The 19,242-nt window shown below is 35.3% G+C and overlaps 1 protein-coding gene across 2 annotated transcripts; it reads left to right on the forward strand.

Annotated features, from left to right (window-relative positions):
• The first annotated feature begins 1,245 nt into the window (after positions 1 to 1,245).
• LOC121419439 (ras-related GTP-binding protein C-like) lies at positions 1,246 to 13,745 on the forward strand. Of its 2 annotated transcripts, none has more exons than XM_041613916.1 (9): positions 1,246 to 1,348; positions 3,030 to 3,190; positions 5,695 to 5,789; positions 7,534 to 7,667; positions 9,289 to 9,488; positions 9,900 to 10,014; positions 10,531 to 10,673; positions 11,508 to 11,659; positions 13,139 to 13,745. In XM_041613916.1, exons 1-9 carry the CDS (start codon positions 1,346 to 1,348, stop codon positions 13,300 to 13,302), a joined length of 1,167 nt encoding a protein of 388 aa, XP_041469850.1. In that variant the 5' UTR covers positions 1,246 to 1,345; the 3' UTR covers positions 13,303 to 13,745. The 2 variants fall into 2 exon arrangements, with proteins under 2 accessions (XP_041469850.1, XP_041469858.1); XM_041613924.1 differs by having other exon boundaries at positions 11,511 to 11,659.
• Positions 13,746 to 19,242: the final 5,497 nt, after the last annotated feature.

Consider the following 19,242-nt stretch of genomic DNA (forward strand, 5'->3'; position numbering starts at 1 on the left):
GTCATAGCTTTCTTATTTTACATCCGATTTTGGTAAAATTTTCAAGGTTATTCTTGTTTGATTTTTCTCTATTAATTCAAATAAAAAAAATCTGGGGTGGACTTGACCTTGAACGATGTATCATTAATTTGCTAAAAACAATTTCCATTGGTTCCTAAATCGTCTACTGAGCAAAATGAGCTTGAAACGATGACCTTGATAAGCAAACAAGTCACTAAAAATTTGATCCAAATCCCCGGGCAAGGAAATAACAAAGTTATTCCGGTGAAACAATTCTCGGCATGTCTTCATGAATATTCATTGAGCAAATTGATGTCATATCCCCATTTGTTCTTTTGCATTTTATTATATGAAATTATGTTTCAGTTAAACGGGGGCTACAGGGTAATGATGATAATAATAACATATAGCGCATCGGAATAGAATATTTCTAGATAGATGGCGCTATATAAATGCCCATTTTCATTATCACTATTTTTTTTTACCAAGAACTGAAAAAATGGATTGACAACTGATCTAATGCATTAGATATTAATTGCTTCAACTTATTTCATTATAAAGGAAACACATTGTTCACACATGTATGAAAAAATTAAACAATAATAAGAAAAAGGAAACTGGATGCTACATCATCAGCCAACCCAATGGATATTCATGATGACGTGCTTATAAAAACTATTTTCACAAAATATTGCTAAATGAAAATTCAATATTATTTGTTATCCGAGTTTTTTATGAATTTTTCAACATTAAGACTAGTTTAGTGAATTTTACTCTATTAATTTAGATATGAATATTTTCAGCCCGGAGCATCCCTTCAACCATTGCTACGGGGTCTAGTCTTGCCTATAATCTATGCTGGGCTGCAGTTATTGTCTTTGCTGTTATTTTATGTTTTGAATATTTTATCAAGCGTTTATGCTGAACGCAAGCAATACGTCTGATGTGGCAAAGACTACCCCGGAAGACTACAAACTGCGAAGCAGCCACAAATTCGTAGTCTTTGCCACATCATAATATCGCTTCGGGTTCTGGTTCTGCATAACTGCAACCTCCGCCTAGATTATAGGCTAGGCCTGGTCACGTCCTCTATCACATGACTGTGTACTCGGAAAATGCTTCTGCGCTGCTAGCTGTACCGTACCGGTGCTACATGTACAGCTACCGGTACCGTTCGTCTGATTCGATTGACTGACTGGGCTTCGTTGGTGCTGACTGCTGCAGTGCTGGTGTGACAAAGTTCAATCGGGACATTCGAAAAGAAGGATCAAGGCCAGGAGAGTCGAGTTGAATTGTCCCTTTCTGATTCTAAGTTAACTTTCTAAGCTAAGGCATCGTTTCTAAAATGGTAAGGGAGTGATTTTCTTCAACTTTTTTGTCTTTGGTGTTGTTAGCTAGTCTTCAGTTCAATCATGGTCTTCACTCTTCTTTGACTTGACTTTGACTTTGCATCGTCTTGATTGTATCTGAATTAAATATTTTTACATACATGTATGTATACTTATACTAGACTCGACTTTTTTCATCACGGAGCCTTGGAATGCTTGCTATCTAAGCGAGACTTGCCAACAAGACTGAACAAGGTCAAGGAGAAATCCACATTTACATGATTTAGAGGGTGAAACCTGTTTGTTTATCTGTCAATGCATGCAAATGGGCAATCCTGTATTTTAGGGGTCTAAATTATTTAAGGTTGCTAACTTCAGGCAACAGCTCCATGACCGCTTTTAATGCGCTGTAGTGTATACGTACGTGCCGGGTATGGCGGGCCGTTAATCATATACAGCTACACGCCTATAGTCTTAGATGTAGTATAGTTGGAACTACCCCTTATCGACCACCTAATCTTCTAAGCATTGTATCTGCGAAATTATTCATCAATTTTACCCAGTTTTCATCTCATTTGTGCAGAAAATTGAGCAGATCAGATTCCCATGTTTCTCACGGCGACTCCGATTCAATCATCGTATATATCGATGATCAACGAATGCGACGATTTTACATTTGCTCATTTGCACCCATCTTTTGAAACCGACCGACCTCTATACACTAAGTTTACGGCCTATTCTTGTCGCTGTGGCGAAGTATTTTGACTCTTCCCAATCAGTTCTGTGAGTGTGATGTCAACATGCTAATGATCGTCTCACTACTTCCATTGCGAGCTCCGGCACATGATTCGACGATTGACGACGGATACTTGTTCTAAAGCTAAAGGTTTTTCTGTGGGGTTTGGGTCTGGTCAATACAATTTTGATTAATTCTACTAAATATTTACTTTTTGTTGCTTCTTTTTTTTCTCATAAAATTGATTCTTACTGTTTCTATGGACACTGCGCCTACTCTCCCATGTGAAGTGTTCACGTGATGCATAAATTAGTGCCTGTCTCTACACATGCTTAGATCAGTCTTAAAATTGGTGATTTAGAGCCAGTAACATTTCCTCACATGTATTAATTCACTGCCAATTCCAATACATCGCAAATACAAACTGCGCATGCGCGGAAATCGCAGCTCGATTAATGAAAATTCATGAGTTGGACTATACATCGAGATCTGATGCAAATGCGAAACGATCTCAATGTATAGTCCTTCTCATGAATAGTCATGAATTGAGCTGTGATTTCCATGCATGCGCAGTTTGTGTTTGCGATGTTTTGGAATTAGCAGTGAATTAATACATGTGAGGAAAATGTTACTGGCTCTAAACCATCAATTTTGAGACGAATAGAAACGTGGAAGAAGTGAAACTTGTGAAAAGTAAGAATATTAGTTTTTGTTTTTTTAAGATCGTGTTGTTGCATGAATTTTATATTTTCCCCCAATAAAATCCCACCTTTGTCACTGGAGTATCAGAACGAGTTCACCACCTTGATGTTCGGGTAGATGTAGCATTGTGTAGCAGTAGTGAAATGGAGTGGAGCCTACACGAACATCACTTGTGATATAGCTGTCTCCCTGGTGGTAAAATTTTATGTCAGGCCTCTTTGATTTAGTGATAAATGACTACTTATTCAAATTTACCCATTCAGTCGTCTTTGGAAGAGGGATCAGGTTTTGGAGGTGACGAGCGTTACTGTGTCGTTGGCTCTTTCCCTCAAGAATTTCAATACTCCCAAGAAGGGCAGAATGGAGAGATAAAGGTACCATCCTCAGATGCTAGGCCAAGAATATTGCTCATGGGGCTCAGGAGGTAAGTTATAGACTCCGTTCTCATCTACTTTCTGAAACTAATAAAGGAAACCAGTTTAATGTGTAATGGGAATGCTCAAAGCGGTCTTGGAAGCGATGTAAAGTGGTCTTTTAAACCAGTTTGGAAATCTGTCTTTAAATTTTATCCTATTTTGTACAAATTTTGCATAAGAATGCAACAGTAGGAGCAATAAATTAGGATTTTTTTCTGAATTTTGACTATATGTGTGTTACATGTGCTGCAGCACAGTATGTGTACTGTAAAGTACTGTTTTGATTTTGTTTACCTGTGCCTTTCAGTAGAACGCAATCTGTTGTTTTCATTAGCAGACCATCTAACTGAACTGAAGAATAATTTTTCCTGTTAGCATAATAGCAGATAGCATAATAACAAAGGAATTTGCATCACATTAAGAGAATAACAATGCTTGGACAAGAAGCTAATAATAAGTGTGTTGGCTCAGTTTGTAGAGCATCTGTCTCACAACTAGGAGGTCAGGAGTTCAAACTAGTGCTGCAAGTCAGGGGAGCATTTCATCGACATTTTTGTCCAACAAGTTGTCAGATCTGGGTCCGTCTTACAAAGAGTTATGCTTGATCTGATCTATGGCAACTTAACAGAGCTGCCAAGTAGTATGGATTTTCCGTATTTAGTACTGAAAAATGAGAAGAATACTGGTGGTTTCATGCAAAATACTGATTTCTCAAGTTTCATTTTTATGTGTTGTCCTATTGTATTTCTTTGAAAATACTGATTTGCTTGCCAAAATACTGATTTTCTGCTTTGAAAATACTGAAATGTTCTTGTTCAGGTTGGCAGCTCTGCAACTATGGAAAGCCAGCAAAACATCATCTAAAAATACATGTTTGTTCAAAATATTTTTTTGGAAATTATGTATATTCATTCATTCACTGTTTTCTTGACAATTTAGTATGCTTCTCTTTGTTTTCAAAGGAACAATGAGCAAATTTCCTTTAAAAGAAAAAAAATATGATATTGATGGATTTCCATGTACTTGAGATTGATCAGATCAATCATGACTCTTTGTAAGATGGGGCCCAGACATCTTTCCTAGACTTTGATTGACCTAAAGACACTGTTACTATAGTAACTGTCGGATAAAACGGGACTTGTCAAATAAAATGTCTGATGAGTTTTTTCATGGACCCCTGGTGTCATGTTTGGGTTCGGTTTGGCAGAGTTTGAAAATTTTTTTCTGAACATTGTTTTGGTTCGGGGTTCAGCAGTGTATGATTAAATGAATTACAACAACATTCAAATATAAGATCACTAGCCCTGAACTATATAATTATTATTCGTAGTATGTCTGTGTAATAGTAAATACTTGAAATGAATTTTGTTTATGAAACAGAATGGTTATAATAATTGTTGCATAATATTTTGTTTCCTTTTAAAAAATAGTAAAAGTCTTTTTTATTTTAATTTCGAATTGAAATGAAATAACCAAAGAAAAAAAAAAAGAAATGAGGATAGAAACAGAATTTCAAAAAACAGAAATTTTTTTCAGGTTTATTTCATGGAAATATGATTGTGATTGATTACACAGCATGACCAGACATCTCCATCATTATTTTTTGTCATTTAAAGTGGGCTTACATTTCATATTTAATTCAGTAATTGTTTCTTTACACTTTTCCTAAGCCTGACAATGACTAACAGAATTAAAATCAAGGCATCAAGCCTAAGTGGGGCGGGGGGGAGGGGGGGGCTAATGACTCTCGCCTTTTCTAAGAAGTGTTTTGAGCGAGGAAATAGATTAAAAAGCTAAAAGATAACTTAAAATCAATCTTCCTAGCTATAATCCATGTGTTCTTTATGATTAACCTTTACCATAAATTATTTCCAAGTTCTGCGCAAATCTTTTTTTTTTCAAATATATGGTCATTTGCTTGAAAATATTTTTACCTATGTTTAAATGTGGAAACAACTTCAGGATATTACAAAATACATAATTTTACAGAATTATTTCTAAGTGTTATTTTTTTATACGCACTGTGAAGTGGCAATCATAGTTTTACAGACTTTCTCATGACATCAGTGTTTACTACAAGTGCTTATAATGATCCTTAAAGGACAAGTCCACCCCCAACAAAAAGTTGATTTGAATAAAAAGAGAAAACTCCAAAAAGCATAATGCTGAAAATTTCATCAGAATTGGATGTAAAATAAGAAAGCTACATGTATATGACATTTTAGGATTTTGCTAAATTTCACACAACAATTACATGTATATGTACATCCTGGTCAGTATTGTTGAGTTGTTATGACTGTTTTGAGAAAAATAGGTTAAACTATAAAATGTCATAACTCTATTCACATCCCATTTTGACGAAATTTTCAGATTGTTAGATTTTTCTCTATTTATTCAAATCAACATTTTTATGGGGCGGACTTGACCATAAAAGCAGGAAATAATAAAGTTATATTATTCATTTCTGCTAGAGAAATAATCCTATTTCTTTCTCTGTTTTTGATTCAAACAGGAGTGGGAAGTCATCAATACAGAAAGTAGTTTTTCACAAGATGTCCCCAAACGAAACATTATTCCTGGAGAGCACAAATAAGATTGTTAAAGATGGTAAGATATGAAAGCTTAAAAAAAAAGGATGGTTTTTGTCTCACCTGCATAGCAGAGTGAGACTATAGGCGCCGCTTTTCCGACGGCGGCGGCGTCAACATCAAATCTTAACCTGAGGTTTAGTTTTTGAAATGACATCAGTACTTAGAAAGTATATGGACCTAGTTCATGAAACTTGGCCATAAGGTTAATCAAGTATTACTGAACATCCTATTAGAGTTTCATGTCACATGACCAAGGTCAAAGGTCATTTAGGGTCAATGAACTTAGACCATGTTGGGGGAATCAACATCAAAATCTTAACCTGAGGTTAAGTTTTTGAAATGTCATCATAACTTAGGAAATATATGGACTTAGGTCATTAAACTTGGACATAAGGTTAATCAAGTATCACCAAACATCCTGCATGAGTTTCACATCACATGACCAAGGTCAAAGGTCATTTGGGGTCAATGAACTTTGGCCGATTTTGGGGTATCTATTGAATTACAATCAAAACTTTAAAAGTTTTTGGATCTGATTCATGAAACTTGGACATAATAGTAATCAAGTATCACTGAACATCCTGTGCAAGTTTCAGGTCACATGATCAAGGTCAAAGGTCATTTAGGGTCAATAGACTTTGGCCGAATTGGGGGTATTTGTTGAATTACCATCATAACTTTGAAAGTATGTTGGTCTAGTTCATAAAACTTGGAAATAAGAGTAATCAAGTATCACTGAACATCCTGTGCGCATTTTAGGTCACATGACCAAGGTCAAAGGTCAATGAACTTTGGCCATAATGGGGGTATTTGTTGAATTACCATCCTATCTCTGTAAGTGTATTGGTCTAGTTCATAAAACGTGGAAATAAGAGTAACCAAGTATCACTGAACATCTTGTGCGAGCTATAGTAGTTTTCAAAGTCAGCACTGCTGCTATGTTGAATCGCGTGATGCAGGTGAGACGGCCAGAGGCATTCCACTTGTTCTGTTTTATGGTAAGACATAGAGGGTGTTTTTCTCATTTATGTTTTGTCTTTCTCCCCATGGCATAATGTACATGTATTAAACTTTCAGGGGCCAAGTCCACCACAAACATATGTTGATTTTCATAATAATAGTAATTATAATAATAATAAGCATTTGTATAGCGCCATCTATGGAGAAATAATCTATTCCGAGGCACATTGTTATTATTATTACCTTAGCCTTTAGTGGCTTGAGCTGCCTTTCAGTGCTTGTGCTTTCAAGGAATTAATCCTGCGGGAACCCATTCACCTCACCTTGGTCGAATACAGCAAAGTCGGGATAAATTTCTGACTGAAGGAAAACATGCCATGGCTAGGATTTGTTTGAAAGGCGAGAGTTGGAACTACTAGACCACGATGCGCCCACAATAACTTGAGGAGGGGAAAAAAAATCAAACGAGTATAAATTTCGTCAAAGTCAGATGTGAAATAAAAATAAGTCCTATGATTTCATTTTAGTTTAAGAATCAATGATACATAATCAACGTGGATGTGATGCTGAGGGAGGGGGAGGGGCTGATGAATGATACACTTTTCTCTCTTTCATTGTATTCTTTGAAGTATGAAATAATTTTGTACATAATTGAATATAATACACAGAGATGCCAACCCTCCGGAATTCATGGGAGGCTCCCAAGTTAGAGGCCAATTTCCCACCCTTCTGATGGCCCTTTGTTAAACCTTTGTCAAACCAGGTTTCATATAAATCTTTTTTTTTGCTCCTATGGATAGATATCAACAATAGTTCTTTTGTCCAGTTTCAAATTTGGGATTTTCCCGGCCAGATGGACTTCTTTGACCCAGCGTTTGATTCTGAAATGATCTTTGGCACCTGTGAAGCACTCGTCTTCGTCATTGATGCACAGGTAAGGAACAGGCTTGGATCATGTTTCATAAATCTTACCATCGGTCTCAAAGTTACTTACAATCGATTGTTATTATCGATTAGATATTGGCCAAGAGCTATTGTCATAGTCTAATAGTTGGTGCAGATGATAATGTGTTTTATGAAATGGGCCAATATCATAATTTGTGAGGTTCCTATTTTTTAAGCTAGTTTTGCAAACGTTCCATTCAGTTAATTCTCAGACCTGCAATTTTAAGGAGCGTGATCGCGCCGACGCTCCTAAAAAAAATAAGGAGAACAAAAAATGGGGCAAAAAAACCCCCAAAATTGCTAAAATTTCACATTTTACATCTTTAAATCCATGAACCATGAAATGGCCATCTACTTTCCATAATTCCTTGAAATTATGTTGATTTAGTTGAAAACTACCAGAAAAAGGAGGAATATTCACCTCCTTCCCAACTCTGATTTGAATTTAAACTCGGTAAATATTGTAGTCCCATATGTAGATTTTCTTGGCAACACCATGAAAGTCTACATGTGGGACTACAATATTTACCAAGTGCGAGTTCAAATTTGCTTCATTCCTAATTCAAACATTTGCAATTTGTTTTCATTTTCATTTTTGTTATTAAAGGTAAATGCTAGCTTTGGTAACGATATCAAAATGAGTTCGTACAGAATCCAATGAAATGGCCAACAAAGTGTCTGTTTGTATAAATAAAACGTATGTGCCAAAGGATTCTGGAAGAAATTGTGTAATTGCTAAGAAACCATCAAATAAGCACAGGATTCGGGTAGAGCGTCGGGCCCAACATTCGAAGCAATAATTATACACTGTCCCACGTGCGCTTATCTGTATTGGGTATCTTCTTCAGGCTGAACATTTTTCAGCGTAGATTTCAAAATTTCACAAATTTCAGTTTATGTAACTGTACCAGATCTAGATCCTTGATGATATACTGACAATTCAGCCTTGTTTTACAGACTTTCTCATGAAATCAGTTTTTACTGCAACTACTGGAAATTCTCTTTCAGTTACTAGGGTAGAGTTATTTCACGGTAAATGTACTTGTTTGAATAAAATAGTTAATTTCCACTGGTTATGTTCAGTATCACAAAGTGTACTTGTAGTTTGCCTTCATTGCACAGCTTTTAGTACTCATCCATTATTCAAATTTTCTTTCAGGTTTATGTGCTGATTTCCCTATCAATCTCAAACAAATGTAAAAATGTGGTTAACATGCTAAGCACAGTGCGGCTAAATTGGAATGGGCTGAATTGCACCACTGTGACAAGATGTGCGTTCAAAACCATTGAAGCGAGACCAATGAAATTTTCATAGAATTTAGAACGTAAAATGACCATTCTAGTCCTGTATATTTAAATGAGAAAACTATCATATTTTGGAATTAATTCAACCCAATGTCAGAGGGACATTTTTTTTCTTGGACACACTGTATAATGTATCAGTTTGTGATCGACTTCATCTTCAACTTAACATTTGTGAGTTTTCGCATCTACATCATTAGATCGATTGCAAAACTTCTTACGTATGGTAACAGTGACGTTTCTAGACAACCGCATGTGGCACCATTTTGCAAGTTTAACATGACTAAATCCTGTGCTTAATCTTTTAGGATGATTACATGGACGCGCTCGCCAAACTGCACGTGACCGTATCAAGAGCGTACAAAGTCAACCCAAACATCAAGTTCAAGGTGTTCATTCACAAGGTGGATGGCCTGTCAGATGATCACAAGATTGAGACCCAACGAGACATCCATAGAAGAGCCAATGAGGATCTGGCTGATGCTGGGCTTGAGTGTATTCACCTAAGGTATGTGCAAGTATTGTGTTCTGGGTTTGTCCCTCAGTACCATCCTCTGTCGTGCTATAACTATGTGCACTTTGACCGATCAACTCCACACTCGGCTCATATATGCATGAGTTAGGGACTTTGGGGTTTCAAAGTCAAAAAGTCAAAGGCCATTAAACTACAAAAGAGATGGGTTTTTATTGCCGTGTTGAAAATTTCAATTAGACCCAAACATATGAAGGATTTGAATGTATTAGTGGTAGATCTGATTACATCAATTCGTAGCATATCACACAGTCTGAGGTCTTTTGTAATATATCATGATATCTATCAACGGAAACTATGCGATAGGATCTATTCCAAACAAAATTTACATGTACAACAAATTTGATGAAACTAATTGAGAATGTACTGGTTTCCCCTCTCTCTTAGTTTTTACCTGACCAGTATCTATGATCACTCCATCTTTGAAGCTTTCAGTAAGGTTGTCCAGAAGCTCATCCCACAGCTTCCTACACTGGAGAATCTTCTCAACATTCTTATCTCAGTAAGTGATTAAAGGGCATACAAACCATCACTCAGACCCTCATCTACTCTAATCTGGACAGGAGCATAACCCACAATGCAACATTATGAGTAGTGTAGGCCAACTTAAAGTCAAACACATGCTAATTTACCACTCAACACATGCATATTGCAATATTTTTTTTCAAGTAGCAAAAGGTACCTTGTCTCTCAAAAATGTTTCATCCTATTTGTGTAAATAGAACAGTTTTTAGGCTAATTTGTCCCCTGTAATTCTAAGAATGATCTCAAAGGGTACATTTAAGACAAGCCATTAATAACACAGTCAATGAGAGACAACATAATTTAGTATTTTAAAGGGAAGACTTAAAGTTATGGAAAATAAAAAAATAAAAAAGAAGAAAAGATGCTGATGCATCTCTGACAGTCCCATTTACGCATATTCCTATGTCATCTGATAGAGGGCGCTATGAGATTATGATGTCCTACGGCGTATTGCCAAATTTATATTTATTTATTTTGCTTTTTCTTTGAACAGAATTCTGGCATCGAGAAGGCCTTTCTCTTTGATGTTGTTAGTAAGATCTACATCGCTACCGATAGCTCCCCCGTTGACATGCAGTCATATGAATTATGCTGTGATATGATTGATGTCGTCATCGATGTTTCATGTATCTATGGGTAAGCACAGTTGGGGACTGTTTCACAAAAGGATGGGACACACTTATATTATAGTCTCAGTTAGCTTTATGGGTGTGTGTGCTCTGTTAGAGTGTCATGAAGTGCATTATGATAACCCATGAGCCTTATACCGGATCAATCTCAAAATATGCTTTAGAGGCAAAGAGATCAGTCATGAAATCGCAGCAGAAAGATATTGTATTGTGAATTTATTTGCAAAAGCAAAATCAACCCTTACAAGACTGGGATTTGAATTAGTGCCCCCCCCCCCATTCTTTTAAGAGGGGGTGGAACTTTTTTTATCCCTAACTACATGTGGCAACCCCAATAAACAATTTTAAGATATCTATCAAGACCTATCTATTCTCAATGTTGTAGTTTTCGTTGCTGTTATTGATGTAGTTTAATAATGTAGTGTAGGTTCATTTAATATTACTATAGCTTGCAATGATATGTCAATCATGTAATGTATATCTAACGTTAGCATAATAATTTAGAATGTAAAGTAATCGTAATTTAATATGTCTTAATTAATGGAAAACGCTTTTAGAGATCTTGATATTAGTGTTCTGTGAAGCATTATTATTATTATAGTGAAATGACTCAATAAGTTTGATAAGAAATTACCTAACATAAAGGAATAAAAGAAAGAAACCACTTAAAAAATAACATTATTATTACAACTTGTTTATTTTAAAGATCATGATAGTTATGAGAAATCTCTTACAAGTAAGATATGAGGTTTAGAGTTTAATGTTTTACAAACGTTATCTTTCCCCTGATGTACACACCACATGAATTTTACCCAATCTATTGTGTTTTATTTTTATGCAGCAGTTTAGAAAGAGAGGGTGATGGAAGTGCCTATGATTCTGAGTCTAGTTCAATCATCAAGCTGAATAATTCTACTGTTCTTTATCTGAAAGAAGTCAACAAATTTCTTGCCCTCGTGTGTTTACTTAGAGAAGATAACTTTGACAGGCAAGGTAGGTCCAGTGTGAGATATCTTGGAGAATGATAGTATTGAAGCAAATAATCATTGTCGATGAAGGTCATGGCCAAATTAGCACGTTCAAGACAAGCTGGATATACCATATTTTCCGGAAATAAACTGTACCTCCAAAATTGGAATGTTGAAAGAAAAATAAATTGTGGCAGACCAAAGTTATTAACATTTTGGGGTAGCCAATCCCACCAAAATAATCATTGAAAGATCAGAAGACATATTACTTACTAATTTTGGTATTTCAGGAATGATTATTTCATTCTTTAATTGTATTTTTCAAAGAATATAAATTATTTCTCTGTAGAACAAAGAAAAAAAGACCATGAAATGGTAGTACTGACTATCAAAGATCTAGTATACAAAGGGAAAAAGGGGAAAACAGAAACAAGGAAATAAAAGAAAAATAAAGGACATTGATTGCCTTTTAAGAACTGATTATGATTAGGGCCCCCCCCCAAAAAAAAATGTTTAACACAATTTAAAAAAGAGAAAAAATAAAATACATAAGAAATTCATTTTGGTACTGCAATTTTGGTCACGCTTGCATAACAGAGCGAGACTGTAGGTGAGGTGAATGGATACTCGGCATGATTAATTTCTTGAATGCACGAGCACTGAAAGGCAGCTCAAGCTAAAGCCGGGGTAATAATATTAACAGTGCACCTCAGAATAGATTTGTTTCTAGATAGATGGCGCTATACAAATGCCTATTATTATTATTATTACGTGATTCTCTTCCATTGTGCGATCTTGTGATCCGCAGCTGAGATTTTAAGGGAGGGCCGGGTAGTAACAAGGGTTCAAAGGGTTACTTCACCAGTCATGCATGAAGAGAAGATGACCATCAGATCAAAGAGAAGATTCCAAGCTTTACACTGTTGTGTCATTTTGTTAATCATATTTGTGAATAAGTTATGACCAATCATTCTGCTGTCCCATGGCTAGGGGATGCTACTATGTGGAATCAGTTTCTTTAAATGAGGAAAATGTGTCAATGTTATATGTGGGAAAATGTAGAGTCACTTCATTCTAAAATGTCTGTATGTCAGAAATTGGTGGCTTAGTGTCTCAAATTACTTTAGCACCATACAGAGTCGAATTCCTTTAGCACCATACAGGGCATACAGAAAATATCCCAAATCAAGAAAAAAGAAACATTCAATTTTACTTTTGTCATTGGAGTGAAGAATTCTTAGTTTTGGTGGAAAATGTGTCAATGTTTTATGTGAAAAATTGTAGAGTCACTTCATTCTAAAATGTCTGTATGTCAGAAATTGGTGGCTTAGTGACTCAAATATTCCTTTAGCATCATACAGAAAATACCCCCAAATCAAGAAGAAGAAAAAAACTCAGTTTTGGTTTCTCTGAGATTAGAGGACCAACATGTTTGACAATATTGAGCAGCTAATTGAAAGAGAGACAGCCAATTTTCAAAATGTTTTCATGCTTATTTTCCCAGGTCTTATCGACTACAACTTTCTTTGCTTCAAGAATGCCATTGAGGAAGTGTTCGCGATCCGGGAGAAGGCCCAGGGAGTGGAGAGGGGCGCAGACTATGCAGCTCTTACCAGTGACTCACTGGACAACCCTCAGTCAAATGGACTTGTGGAAGCGAAATCATGAAAACAGTCGCTTTGCAGCCCTTACCAGTGACTTGCTGGACAACCCTCACACAAATGGACTTGTGGATGCGAAATCATGAAAACTGTTGTTTCCTGGAAGAAAAAAATATGACAAACTGATGGTTAAGCCATCATTCTTAATATGGCTCTGAAGATGTGAAAGACGTCATGTTAGAGATCCTGTGGAAATCTTAAAAGACAGTAGACATCTTGGAACAAAGCGGAAGGATAGGTTTGACTTATGGAAATCATGAACTATTAAATTCTGGAGCCGATACAATCCTCTCGATAGCCACCAGATTAGAAATCCATAGAAATTTATGTTGAGAGATTAATAGATTTGTGAAGAGTTATTGATCAGTCTCTCGATGATCAGCAACATAGTCCCGAATTCACAAAGGTGGTTTTGAAAACCCACGGTTGAGTCCATGGTTTATGCAGATTTTCTGTAAAATCACGCTTAATTTAGCGCGTATCAGGCGCGTGTAAAAAACATGTCCAATGCTGATGCGCGCTTTTGTCACAGTGCGCCAAATTGACGCCTGTTGCCATGCTTATCAACGCTATTTTATTCACGAGTCCACTGTTTGAAGAGTGGACTCATGAATAAAAACAGTGGACTCATGAATAAAATAGCGTTAATAACCATGGCAACAGGCGTCAATTTGGCGCACTGTGACAAAAGCGCGCATCAGCATTGGACATGTTTTATACACGCGCCGAATACGCGCTAAATTAAGTGTAATTTTATACAAGAAATCTGCGTAAATCATGGACTCAACCGTGGGTTTTTAAAACCTCCTTTGTGAATTCGGGCCATAGAGTCTTTGCCTGTCAAACTGGGGAGCATTTCACAAAAAAGTTACTTTTTTTCACTGACTTTTGTTTACTTCTTTTCACTAACATTTGTTATAAGCTTCTGAAATTTTTGTATCTAATTGGCTTAGAACAATTGACCATCTGTTTATTAAACTATTTCTTGTGTTTTTTTTTTTTTGAGAAAGAAATGACAATGGTTTTCTGCATGTTTACTCTTTTTCTTATACTTTGGTTATATGTCAACATTACCTAGATCACTTAGTAAAAAGAAAACTCTACCCATGTTATAACTGCTATGACACTTGTATTGCAATTGTCCAATTTAATTGTACAGTTTGATAGTTTACCGCAGAGATAATGCTGATCATTCCTTAACCCCTATAGTTCTACAGATTACAAAGTCTTTATGTGTCATTTTTTAATAAATCTTAGGTTCTGGATTGCTTGAAGAATCTGTGTCATACAAAAACAATTGCTCAAATATAATGTGGTTAGCAACATGTAAAAAGGACGTTATGATATATGTGTACCGTACATCAATCCTCATTTTTGTACACATGGCAGATGGGTATAATGTTGGAGATGTCTGAAATAAAGTTTTGTTTACATTCATTTATGTCCTTGGATCCAGCTGGTACAAAAAGGTAAAGGCTGTGTATCCGTAGGATTGCAATGCTGATTTTGGTGTGAGTTGTCATAAAATGTGTAAATATATCTGTTTTATTTCAGTTGGCTAAAAATGCATGAGAAATGTTCCTCATGATCAGTTTGTATTTGTCTCTTTTCCTTGACAGTGTGAAAAATGAGCATTTCTGCGCAAACTGACATCTGCAAGCTTTCGAATGGACAGTACTCACTCTAGTGGAAAATCATTCAAATGGGATATGTTCAATGTTTTGTGGACAAGTCCACCAGAAATATGAGATTAGTTGAACAAATGAGTAAAAACTAAAATTTGTCCAAGTCAAGTAGAAACTGAGGAGTATCAAAGTTTTCCCTCATTTTGTAAATCTGTGGCATACATTGTATGGGCTGTATTCTAACAAGGGAAATAATGATCACATAAATTCAGTCTTTCCTCATGTATTCGCTTGTATGAAGTGTCAAATAGTTCCAAGAATGTAATCCATGATATGACTCCTCATATAATTTGTAAGATCATTACTTTCGTAAGAGAGTTTCATTATGCAATTAAATTGAAAATGGTTATGTACCAGTATAGATTCATGTATCTAAATGTCTAACATTTTGAACTTTTAAAGTAGCTTTTGAAGGGTGAAGATGAATATAAAGTTAAACCTTTCCTATCTTGAATATGTTAAACTTATTTTTTCTGATATAATATCTATTTCATTACTCTATTTACTTAGTTATATATTATCATCTTTGTTTCTGTTGTGTTATTTCTGTTGTGTTATCACATATTTGCTTCAAGAAATATGAATTGTATATCAATGAAATTGCCATATTACTACCATTGCATTTCTTGAAATAATTGTTGACACACGAAAAAAGTTTGATGAAGTGAAGTAATTTCATTTTGTTGTAATATATTCTGTAACAAAACTATGTGCCCTTTCAGGATTAATATCACTAACATCAAACATTTCTCCAATCCTCCAAAAGTTTCATTGGTTGCCAATCTGGAAGCATGTAGAATTTAAAATACTTCTTCTCACTTGGAAAGATTTTAATGGTATGGCACCAGAATATTTACAAGACCTTCTCACGCCTCATACACCAGCTCGTACCCTGGGATTATCACACCAGCATCTTCTTAAGACTCCCAAAACACGTTTAGCATATAGTGCACAAGCTTTTCTGCCTCAGCACCTAATCTCTGGAATAATTTGCTGTTGAATTTATGAATGACATCATCATTGGAAACCTTCAAATCTAAACCGAAGTTTGATCTTTTCTGACAATATTGGAACTTTGACACTCATCCAAACTCACTTTTTTCTTCTCATGCCCTTGGAATAGAATATTTCTAGATAGAAGCCAATTTGCCAATTTTATTATTAATGCTACATGTCACCCTTTGTGGGGTTGTTACAAACATGTACACTCAGTTTTATTTGTTTTGTTTGGAATATAAATTATTTATGTATTTATATATGGATAGTTTTGAATAATTCTTTTTTCTCTCTTTCTCTTAAGATATTTATGTAATATTGACTGGCCTTGAGGGAGATACCAAATATATTTCCCAAACTAGTCTCATATTGCCCCGAGTCGAAGACGAGGGCAATATGGGTCTAGTGAGGGAAATATTTTTGGTATCTCCGAAAGTAAAGCTTGTCAATATTATTATTATTACCTGTTACCTCTTTCTGGTACGTTAAATTAACATATTGATAGATTATATAACTAAATATTGTTGGACTTACCTTGGTCAAGCCTCTAGTGTCAATTCTGCACTTTACCATTATGACGTACTTACAAGCGCTCGGATCCAGCGTTGTCTTTATTATGACGTATATTGTTGGTGCGCGGATCCTCATGAAGCGTATCTCTTTATACGCACCCACAAATGCGCTGGGGATTGATGAGCTCGGAATACGGATATTATGGACCGCTAATTATTGTACGTAGGTGCAGTAGGAAAATTACTCTTTTCGGGGAGGAGGGGTGTACGAATATTATGGTCACTCGTCATTCAGCTGATCCCTGACCGAGCCATTGTGACGTAGTTTATGTTGAGTTAATCAGTTAGACAGACAAAATACGCGTTTATATCATGTCTCCAAAATGCCTCATTCAGGTTAATCAGGTAATAATTTATTTTATGTGCTCTTTGAGGTCCTGTGAAATATTTCAAAATTTTGTATTTGGGGTTTAATGTTAAATAATTGCAACATAAAATGTACTCAAAGACCTTTGAAATCAGTATTTGATCTTCATGGAGTCATTGTAGATTTTTAATATTCAATAAAGTTATATGTAGTTAAATGACCTTGGTGAAGTTTATAATTCGGAAAGCACATTCAGCAATCGTTATCTTGTATTGTTTATGTTTGTAAATATAAAATAAACATACATGTTTATATAAAATAGAAAAAGTCTGCTTCGGCATATGGAATAAAGTAATCACAAATAGTTTAGAAAATGCCATAGAAATCAAATCATAGATTTTAAAAGGAGCATAGCTCTGAAAAATGAAAGGTAAAAGTACCAATATATATATATTATCTTCTAGGAACTATCAAGTGCAATTTATAACTTCTTATTCTGGTTTATTCTTTATTTTGTAGTTTGTTTATAACTGATATAAAAAGTTGAAATTCTTACTTTTAATGACAACTCTTTTTTATTTAGCTCTCACCTGGCCTCCTGGGCCCAGTCTTACAAAGAGTTGTGATTGATCCGATCAATGGCAACTATGGAAAGCCAGCAAAGTCAACATCTAAAATGCATGTTTGTTTGAAAAAAAAAGATATGAATGTATTAATTGATTGATTTCTTGACAATTAGGTGTGTTCTCCTTTGTTTACATAGGACATTTTTGAAAATTTCCTGTAGAAAAAATTATGACACTGATGGATTTCCATAGCGTTACGATTGATTCGGTCAACCGTAACTCTGTAAGACAGGGCCCAGGATAGCAGAGAGAGAAAGCGAGAGAGACTGAAGGTGTTGCCTTTCTGTAATCAAGTATCAGTGAATATCCTTTGTGAGTTACTGGTCACATGACCAAGGTCAAAGTTTGTTTAGGTAAATGAACACAGTATTTTATCATCATATGAATGGAGCTTTTGGTGAATTATTATTCAATAGTTGTTTTCAAAGTCAGCACTTGTGCTATATTGAATTGCATAATGCAGCCAGGAATGCCAGAGGCACTCCACTTGTATGAGATAGTATCACATACTGAGGCAACTCGGCGCTCAACATGTGAAGTTACAAATAAAAAACTTTAAAAGTCCTTATATTTTGTTATTCTTTTCTAATTTTTTTTTCCAAACTTTCATCGGTATGTTTCTTTTTTATGCTTATATTAAAAACAAGCTGATATCAGAATGAGTTTCCCCTTCAACTGTTATAAAACTTACATGGTATAATTTGTGTTCAGCACTTCTATCAGTGGGTGTTATTAATCTCCAATTTGATTATTGTCTTTTGATCTATTATCAGTTTGATTGAAGTGCCATTTAGTCCAGTTATCCCCTGGATGTGAGGTTAATTTTTCTATGCCCATTTGGTGTTCGACCAAGGAGGTTTATAATGAGATGGAGCAACAGCATACAGAATTCTGTTCGAACAAGGTTCAAAGCCTCCAGTAGACAGTGTAGGCATGTTTCCAGACTGTCGAGAAAGTATCGACTTTACTGCAAGCTCATTTTATGGCTTACGTCTTTCCTTATAGCGAATTATGTTATTTTTCTCAAAGTATCTTGTATAATACACAGAAATCCAAAGGAGCATTTCAAAACATACATTTCACACAACAAAATCTGCTGAGGCAACGAATTTGACTCTATAAATGATTTTTGAAAGTGAACTGAAAGTCAAGAATGATTGATTGTGAAAATATTGAATGTACATGTTTTTTTTGTAATCTGCTTATACTACTGTATAGCAATAAGATGTACACACTTTGTATAAATGATTGTTAAATATAGACAAGATTTAGGTTTTGTACAATTCAGTGTAAAAATTGATATACATTTATTGTTAATAAAGTGTGTGTATATATATATATTTATACACCAAAAAAAAGGAATGAATAATGTCTTCGGGTGTTCTAATTTCAGTGGTGTAAACTATTATGATTTTGTTCATTTACCACTTTGAAAAATGAGTTTTATTACTTCTATTGTGTAACTATACTCCTCTCAAATGCTTATGGTTGATGTTAGTTTTGATTGTGATGATGTGTTACAACATATTTTTTATTTTTTACTACGACTTTGGGTAAAATAAATTGTTACCTATGCCTGACGGGATCTACTGTTACCAAAATGTGCAGTTATAACGTGATGTGTGCCTGTACATTCCGGTAGCATGCCACAGTAAACAGCAATTTCATCCATAAGACACATTCTTCAGGAGCCACTTCATCTAAATGCCGGGGGGGGGGGGGGGGTCAAGTGTATTACTGTACACATGCGTGACTAAATAA

This window comes from Lytechinus variegatus, chromosome 1 (assembly GCF_018143015.1).
Source record: "Lytechinus variegatus isolate NC3 chromosome 1, Lvar_3.0, whole genome shotgun sequence".
NCBI lineage: Eukaryota > Metazoa > Echinodermata > Echinoidea > Temnopleuroida > Toxopneustidae > Lytechinus > Lytechinus variegatus.